Below are 9,459 nucleotides of genomic sequence, written 5' to 3'. Positions count from 1 at the left end.
TCAAGAGATTGATAGCCCCAATTAAAGGGTTAAACCTAGAGACAGTAATACCCGACTTGAGCCAATTTCACTTATATTGTATGAACACCTATTTGGGCTTAAGAAAGCAAAATCGGGCAAAGTCACTCAAACTACCGAGAGGTATAGAGTGAGAACTTATGTGTGATGATAATATCACGACCCCAAATAATAACAAGTTTGTCCTAGATTCTTGATACCCATTAGATACTCACCTAGGCGGAAGTCACTTCCCTAGTGCGTTTTAACACTTGAAAGCTTTTACCAAAAATATTGTACTTAGCTTACTCTCAGCATACTATAGTATAAAATTAGAATAGAATCAATCGCAACAATGTTTGGAAGTGCAATTAGGAAAAACACGCACATCTAGATTAGTTAGATACCCAACTCCCAACCAAATTAACTCCCTGTGGAAATCGATCCCGACCTCGTTGGGTAAAACTGCATCGACCATCCTCGCTACTATATAGTGGTGTAGGTTTGGACTCGATCAGTCGCAGACCTGACCAGTGCAGCCCAGTTCTGGGCATCAATTTTGCGGTCCATTGTGCGGACTTCATACCTATTGCGCGGTCCATTCTGCGACTGCAGACCTGAGTTCGGAGGGTCCATTTTTTTATTTTTATAACCCGACCCCATTTTGATAAATAACTTTTGGGGCTTATTTTTGGGCGATTATCTGATGGTTTTAGAGAGAGGTAAAAGTATTTTAGAGAGAGAAGGAGGAAACCTAACATTCTAATCATCCAATCTTTCTCAAGCCTTGAAATTCAACAAGAAACTTCACACGTTCTTCATCTAAGAGGTAAGGTTCCATACCCTAGATTTCAATTTCGAATTTGGGTAGAAGATGGTTGATTGAAGTATGGTTCTTGGGTGTAAGAGTATTATATATATATGCATGTACCAATAAGGTTTGTAGGAAGACTGTTGAGCTCAAATAAGTAAAGATTAGGTTGTGGAATGAAGGGAATCTTGTAGAAGAACCTTGTAGTCAAATTTGCACACCAAGTGTTTGATAAAATGCTCAAATGAGCTGAAACCATGAATATCTTCCTAATTTGTGTACAATTTTGTTTTGTCTCAAAATATATTGGGATTGCTAGGATTTTCGAAATGTTGTAGTAATTTAAGGAAAGCTCAAAGCGAGGTATGTTGGCTAAACTACTCTTTTAGAAATGAATTCCATAATGTTCCCGTAAGTTTCAAGTATCGTTGGCTCAAGTTCCTAATTCCTATATTCCTAGTTATTCCTTATAAACTTGACTATTCCAAATGAGCAATGTCGAAAGATATATGTTCAAAGTATGGGTTGTGTATTAAAATGATATGGCTTTGAGTCGTGTTCCCAATAAAAGCTAGTATGCCAAATTGTGTAAGAAAAACTCGATATGCTTAGACTCTAAATTGCTCATATGTGTTGTGTACCTAAAGTCTTGATTTGAAATGCCTTGTTGTTGATAATCTATAAAGATGCTCGAAAGTGAAAGAAGAGAGTTGGTGATATCAAGTGTGTCCACCGTGCCAAGAATGAAAGTTATACTTGGGGCCAATGGTGCCAATGAAATGAAGTGGTGTAAAAAAGGTTAATAAATGAGTCTTGATTCAACTGTTCCAAATTGACTTCGAAAATAGATTTGCCTAAAAGCTTATGTACTCAAGTCGTGCCCAAATATGGTTGTTTCAACTAATGCTATGCTTTGTAAGTATTTCCAACGTCTTTTAATCTCCTATATATTCATGAGTTGAAATTGTGTATTGCCCTTTTTGTGGAAAAGTATTTCAAGAATAATTATGTGTTACTCGTTTATGATTTTAACTTGTACTTCGATTGCCAAACATTTTACTCCATTTCTTGGAAACAAATCCATTGTGTTTAAAGTCCTCATTACTAATGAATTTAAAGTTGTGATTTTCGGAATATTTTATATGTTGATATTTATGATGATGATCCATGAAGGGAAAGAAATAAAAGTGTGGAATATGAAATATGACCACTGTTCCATGAATGAAGAATCATATGTATGGCCAAGAGAGCCAGTGAAATAATAATGTTGTAAGTGGTTGAAAGTGCCAATGAGGCTACATACGGTATGAAAGGTTATGATGTAAAAATGCAATTTGTACTTCTGTTTCCTTTGTATACAAATCAAAAAATGTATTTGGGAGTATTGATAGTCACCGAGGAAGGGTAGGTTGAAATAACCTAACCCCGAAACTACACGTGCTGGTGTAGGAGTGGATTGTGATTATTCCCCTTATTTGGGATGATATTGATGTGATATAATTATTCCCCTTAATTGGGATGAGATGATTGATAGAAAAGGATTATATCGATCTACCCGGCATAGTGGTGAGATGGCCTAGTTGATCGGATCGTGATCGGACGCTATGCCGCACACATGGTGGTGATTGTGCTGGAAATTATAATTGAAATTGTGATTGTGGTTGATGCCTCGAATTAGACGGCCTAGCCGATCGGGTCATGACCGGACTCCGTGCTAAAAGTACACTGGTATTGGTATTGTGAATAGTGGTATTGTTAACAGTGATATATCGGTGCTAAAGATCTCCCAACCAAAAATATATAATATTATCTTTGTATCTTGAAAATACTATGTTTTAACTTGGCATTTGAATATCATTGATTGTTGATTGTTATTTCCATGGTTTTCCCTTTCTTACATTGTCATTCTATTTTGAAAGAGGACAGTTAGCTTTACATACTAGTACTATTCCATATGTACTAATGTCCCTTTTGTCGGGGGCACTGCATCTTTAATGGATGCAGGTGCTTCATCAGCGGGCAGCTTTGGTCCTTGCTAGCAGTGTCTCTCTATTCAACAAGTTTTGGTAAGCCCTACTCTATTCCGGACCTGATGTCATTCGAGTTGTACATTGTGTTTTGAGGTATAGCCGGGGCCTTGTTGTCGGCACTTCTATACTACTCTTTTGTTGTACTTAGAGGCTCCGTAGACAGGTTGTGGGTGGTGTTTGATTTGGAGGATTGAACTAGAAATATTGATATTTGGCAAATATGTTTTTTTCATTATATCTATAAACTTGTAATATTTTGGAAATTTTGAATGAAGCTGTTAATGAAAATAAAACAAGAGTTGCTAATAAATTCTTTTCAGTGTTTGATTAATGGAGTGCATCTCCTCTTTATTCATGGATGAGTTTGGGTAGAAGGAAATCTAACAGACTTGCTCGGCCGGGTTCACTCTGTTGAGCACCGGTTGCGTTCCCCGAGTTTTGGGGCGTGACAGTCACCCAACACAATATCCATATCCCCCCTCATTCAAGAGTTTATGGAAGTATGACTGCCACATTCGCCTAATCTGAGCCTCATCCATCAGTACTCTACCCTCCTCGTCTTTTATGCACTTCACTTGATCCAGATCACGGGCCTTTCTTTCTCTCACTTTGGCCAACAAGTACAACTTCTTATCCTCGCCTCTATCCCCAAGCTCTTCATGCAAACGTCCAAACACCACAGCCTTAGCCGTAGTGACCGCTAACTTTGCCTTCTTTTTAGCCTTCTTATACCACTCCCAGTTGGCCCTCTTCTCCACCTCGTCTATGCTTCCTGCTAGCTTTTAGATGTCACTTTCTTGACTTTCACTTTACCTTGGACCTCTTCATTCCACCACCAGTCCCTTTTGCATCCACAAGAGAAACCGTTCGACACCACTAGTACCTCTGTCTCAGCTTCTCTAATACAGTTCGATGTCATGGTCCCCATACAACTTGAGTCCCTACTACTCCTCCCGGGCCTCATATCCAATAACTTCTCCCCTAACATGAGAAACAAAGAAAATAATTTTTGGAAAGATGTTGACAAGTAAGGGAATGTCGTGCGAGGAGAATCAGTTTGGGGTTAAATCCTTCCAACAATTCAGAGGAAGAACAAGGAGAAGGGAATAGAGTCAGACACACATCAAAACAGAGGTAATGACTGAAAACCCCAGTGATTCAGTTGATACTATAAGTACTAAAGTTGTTGTCCCTTATGTTTATGGCGAGGGGGGAACAAGTCTAAACAAACCTAAGGTTGAGTACGAAATTAGGAAAATTTGGAAAAACCTAGTGTTAGTAATGAAAAAAGGGAAATGATCTCTGATTGTTATGACCCAAATCCCACCATAGGCCGTGATGGTGCCCAAATATGTCGTTAGGCAAGCCAACAATTTAAATCAACTTACCGTTAGATAATTCAGAATGCATTCCGAAGAAAATAATGGGATAAATAACCGAAGTCGTTCATTTTCATAGAAAATATTGATATTATTCCAAATACTCGAACATGGTCAAAATATAAATCCTGATGTCATAATTAAAAAACAACAAAGAACAAGAGTCTAAATCCCTAACACCCGGTGATACAAGTGCATGAGCATCTACTAGAATATACAATATTATTACAATAACATTTCTCGAATAGATAACAGATATAATACATCAAATGAATAGGACAGGGACTCCGTGTGCTGCTGATCTTAACCTAGAGAGTAGCTCACCACAGAGTCTCCTAGCAATTGTGCTTACGCGCCCAGATGACCATCAAATGTTCATGTCTCACTACTTGTACAATTAGTGCATAAGCGTAGTATGAGTACGTAAATCAATGCGAACCTATTAAGTACCTAGTCTAACATCGAAGAAGTAGTGACGAAGGATAGAAATAAACACTTACTAGTGGTCCAATAATCAAAGTACAATAAAGGTAGACAAGTATGAAGCATGGCAAGTAAAGACAGTGAACACAGATATATGTGTGTAAAATGATCCTCCGTAGAAGAGTAAATACAAATCTTCAAATACAGAACAATACCTCAAATGGAACATATGTACGTTCAATAAACAATAAATATCACATATCAAGTCAGATAGATTCATAGATACGCTGACTCCATAACGAATATTACGCACGATTCTGCCGAGGCAAGGGACCCGATCCCATAAGAAAGTTAAATAGAACTGCCGAGGAGAATGGCCCGATCCCATAAGAGTGTGTTACATAATTCTGCCAAGACGAATGAACTGATCCCATAAGAGTGTGTTACATAATCCTACCGAGGTGAAGGACCCGGTCCTATAAGAGTGTGTTACATAATCCTGCCGAGGAGAACGACCAGATCCCATAAGATTACAAAACTTCGACGGGTCACTGGCCCCACTCACAAATATACGTGTGAATTATGAAATTCCAAAAACTTTCGGACGAATACGCACAACGCGGGAGAAATCCGTAAAAAGAGGTATAATTTCCACAACTAATCAAGTAGCTCATCAAGTATCTAAAATAGCAAGTGCGCTACTCTACGCAAGTCTAGTCTCAAGTTAAGATGTGAATTAAGGCATTTAAATAGGCAAGGATATCTCAAGTAATACAGTCAAAACATGGTGTGGATCTAAGTCTACCCAGACATGATCAAGAATATAGCATATGCACGAACACTTGTCACCCCATACGCGCGTAGCTACCCTAACTCATAGCACATAACAAATATAGCACCTACAGGGTAAATTCCATCTTACAGGGTTAGACCGGAGACTTACCTCGCTCCAAAATCCGATAACAGGCTCTGATGCCTCTCTAACACCTCAAACCAATGCCAAACAATCCACAATTAGTCAAATAATGTGTAAACCAATCAAAATATACTCAAAGACTCGTAACTTAACAAATAGAAACTAACTCCCAACTCCGCATGAAAAGTCAACAAAGTCAACCCCCGAGCCTACGCGCCCAGATTCCAAAAATTCCGGAAGATATATATTACTCATAGCACCACAAACTCAAATATATAGTTTATTCTCAATTACATATCCAATTTCTTGGTCAAAACTTAAAAATACCATTTCTAGGTTTTCTTCCAAAATCCCATAATTTCTACTAATTTTCATGTTTAAAATGCTTATAATCCATGTATTTTACTCAAAACAAGTGAGAATCACTTACCTCATGATATATGATAAAAATGGCTCTTCCAAATCGCCCCAAAATCGCCTTAGCAAGAGATTGGGAATAATAGTAACCCAGACCTGGCGAATGCGAGCTGAGCACGCGAAGGATAAAATCCAGCCCCCTGATTTCACAAGTACGCGATGGCGAATACTCACACCCGATCACGAAGCTCGTGTTTCCACCCCATGCCACCCCTGCTACACGTCGTATTCGCGACCCTAACCACGCGAATGCAAAGCACAACCAAATCACCAACCGTGATCGCAAATCCCGAACCACGATCGCAAAGGAAAAGTTCTTCCCATCTCCACCCAACACTCCATGATTGCGATTCCTTCTCCACGATCACGATGCACACCACTGACACCAGAAACCAACAATTTCAAATTAAAAGGAAATGGTCCGAAACCATTCTAAAACACACTCGAGCCCCCCTGGATCCTGTCCAATCATACCAACAAGTCCCCATACCTTATCCAAACTAATCTCGAATAATATCGAAACTATGGATCGACAATCAAAATCCTTCTTGTAACTTTCAAACCTTTGAACTTCGCCGAACGTGTCCGAATCACACTTAGACATTTTGTATCACGATCAAACTTTATACACAAGTTCCAATAAACTAAATGAACCTATCCAAGGTCTCGGAACATCACCCGAAGTCTGATAACACAAAAGTTCATTCTAAGTCACACTTAGTTAATACAAGAACCTTCAAATGCAAACTTTTGATAATAAGCGTTGAATCACTCCCCCACTACCTGATACTCAATCCGAACATACGTCCAAGTCCGAATTTGCCTTACGAACCTATAGGAACTTTCAAATCCCGATTCTGAGGTCGTTTACTCAAAATTTAAATCTTAGTTAATTCTTCCAACTTAAAACTCCCGAATTGAGAATTATTCTCAAAAATCAAAACCGACAACATGCGTGAGTCATAATGCGTAAAGTGTAGCTAATCAAGGTCTCAAACTGCCGAATGACATGGTAGAACTCAAAATGACTAGTCGGATCGTTATACTAATATGGTGATGTGAGTGAAATTATCGGTGAAATGCACAAGGGGGAAGGTTTGTGAGTGAGGGAGCACCTGCTAAGGGGGAATAGAGTACTAAACCTAGAGTGAATAGGGAAGAGAGGTTAAACGACAATGTAGGTCCAGAATAAGGAAATTGACTTATTGAGACAGCTCAAGCACCGGATGAAGACAAAGAGTCTGAAGCTGCTCTTAGGGTTAGCAATAAAGTAGAGGTGAGGGAACTAGAGAAGCTGGTGCTGTCACGACCCAAAATACCACCAAAGATCGTGATAGTTACTAGTCGCACACTAAGCAAACAAACAATTAATCAATCTTAATATAAAGAGGATTAGTTAAATCTTTAAAAAATCTAAAATATAATAAGAAATAGAAATAATCTCAAGCTGATCACATAGATAAAATATCTAAGATAGGGTCTGGACACGACCACATCTATCTACATAGCTCAAAACCTGGATGTCACAACTATAACAAACTGATCACATAGATAAAATATCTGAGACAGGGTCTAGAAATGACCATAACTATCTACATAGCCAGAAACCCAGATGTCAAAACTATCACAACTAACAAGAGTCAGAATGTATATAATGGATAACAAAGTCTGTCTGATAAGAAATAAATAAATTGAATAGATGGAAGGGGGAAACCGTGTGTTGCGGATCGGTCAAGTAAAGCATCTCACCATGAAGTCTCCTCTAAATTTCCTACTAAGCCAGATGTACACTACCAATTCCAACCTCAGAACTTGAACAAAATATGTAAAAGTGTAGTACGAGTACAAACTACGGTACAGTAAGTATCAAGTCTAGCTTTAAAGAAGTAGCGATGAGGGGTAAATATCGACACTCATTATCAGTCCAATAATTAGGTGAAAACATAATAATATAAAGAGTAAAGCATGGTATTAACAAATGAGAACAAAAGCTCAAGAAGTATAGTTCATAAAAAATTTAGGCATACTTTATAGATAAAAAGACCAAATAAGATGTCTACACCTCAATTTCTCACCTCAAGACATGATACATGTCAACAAGACTGATGTAATTCACTGCATGAGTCTAAAAATATATATGCATGCTCAAGATCCCTTTCTTACAATTCACAGCACAAATCCATGTGCATCACACAAGCCACGTGTCCAACAAGCACAAATAAAATCATTGGTATCTACGCTCATAGGGGCCAAGGAAACATGGGTAATCACCTGACTCCGGAAGGACGGATCTATATCCAAGCGTTGATAATATTACATCAATGATAAATAAATGGATAATTGATATCCACTCAAAATGTCCATAGTGCCAAAATTATCAACTCTCCTCAATAACCAACTCTCCACTCATGTATATGCATATGAAAACAATGTAATAATGAAGATCCAGACAATAACAACAAGAATGCGAATAAAAGCTCATATGGCTAGAAGATGTCATAACGGCTCATTAAACTATTTAAGCATGCACCATCTAATCATATTATTTAACAAGATCCAATCAAGCCATATAATCACCAAATCAAAGACTAAATAAGACAAGTATATGACTACAGATTAATAATAAAGCTCAATATGGCAAACCAATACTTTATGCCCAAAGCAACAACTCATAATCTTAAGCATGCTCCTAAATCATAATTACAAATAATCACATAGTCATAAAATCAATTGAAATATGGATAACAACAACATATGATCAAAATAAGGCATAATTCAAATCAACAATACCGGATATGATCAAAATCTAGCTACGCATATACGTGACTCCCAAATCAAGCAATAAATAGTAAATAGATCACCTATGGAATGAATATTTTCTTGCAAGGATAGATAAGAGACTTACCTTGAACCCTCCAAAATAGACTTTCTCAAATCGACCTCCAGATGACTCAAATCTAGTAAACAAACAACTCAATAACTTTAACAAAGCCATAAAAATCAATCCTAAATAATAAATTCCCAATCTTTAATCAAATTTTCAAAAGATAATAAAAGTTAATTCGGGCCTACGTGGTCAAAACCCAAGTTATGAGAAAGATTCCCGCTACCCATAACCCCAGAAGTCCAAATATATAATTAGATTCCAAAACAAAGTCCAAATCAATCCTCAAATCCCCGAAATTTACTCTCTTAATTTGTAGAGAAAAAACCTGATTTTTTGTTCAAAATCTCAATATTAGAGTGTATATATCAGTGGGGAAACAAGTTATATAATCAAATCCAAGTCGAAATTACTAACCCTCAATGTGGTGATAAAATTCACCTTAAAAATCGCCTCTTACCGAGCTCCTAAACTCAAAATAATAATAAATGAGCTAAACACTCAAAAGTACAAGGTCTGCCACTGATTTCGCCATCTGCGAAAAAAATCCCCGCATCTGCGACACCGCTTCTATAGAAAAAAGCTCACATCTAGGAGAACCC

General features: G+C 37.8%; 1 protein-coding gene across 1 annotated transcript; it reads right to left on the bottom strand.

Moving 5' to 3' along the window:
• Positions 1-3,290: 3,290 nt before the first annotated feature.
• On the bottom strand, positions 3,291-3,757 carry LOC138906185 (uncharacterized). The gene is made up of 2 exons (XM_070194710.1): positions 3,652-3,757; positions 3,291-3,610 (listed from the first exon to the last, which is right to left on the bottom strand). The coding sequence occupies exons 1-2, from the start codon at positions 3,755-3,757 to the stop codon at positions 3,291-3,293; spliced, it is 426 nt and encodes a 141-aa protein (XP_070050811.1).
• Positions 3,758-9,459: the final 5,702 nt, after the last annotated feature.

Source organism: Nicotiana tomentosiformis, chromosome 2 (assembly GCF_000390325.3).
Source record: "Nicotiana tomentosiformis chromosome 2, ASM39032v3, whole genome shotgun sequence".
Lineage (NCBI taxonomy): Eukaryota > Viridiplantae > Streptophyta > Magnoliopsida > Solanales > Solanaceae > Nicotiana > Nicotiana tomentosiformis.
The sequence above is the reverse complement of the archived record's forward strand: the minus strand, read 5'-3'. Positions and strand labels throughout refer to the sequence as shown.

Coding starts and splice junctions, on each gene's coding strand:
- LOC138906185 (XM_070194710.1), bottom strand. CDS start 3,757: ATGACATCGAACTGTATTAGAGAAGCTGAGACAGAGGTACTAGTGGTG. Junction 3,611..3,651: donor GTGGAATGAAGAGGTCCAAG/GTAAAGTGAAAG, acceptor AAAAGCTAGCAG/GAAGCATAGACGAGGTGGAG.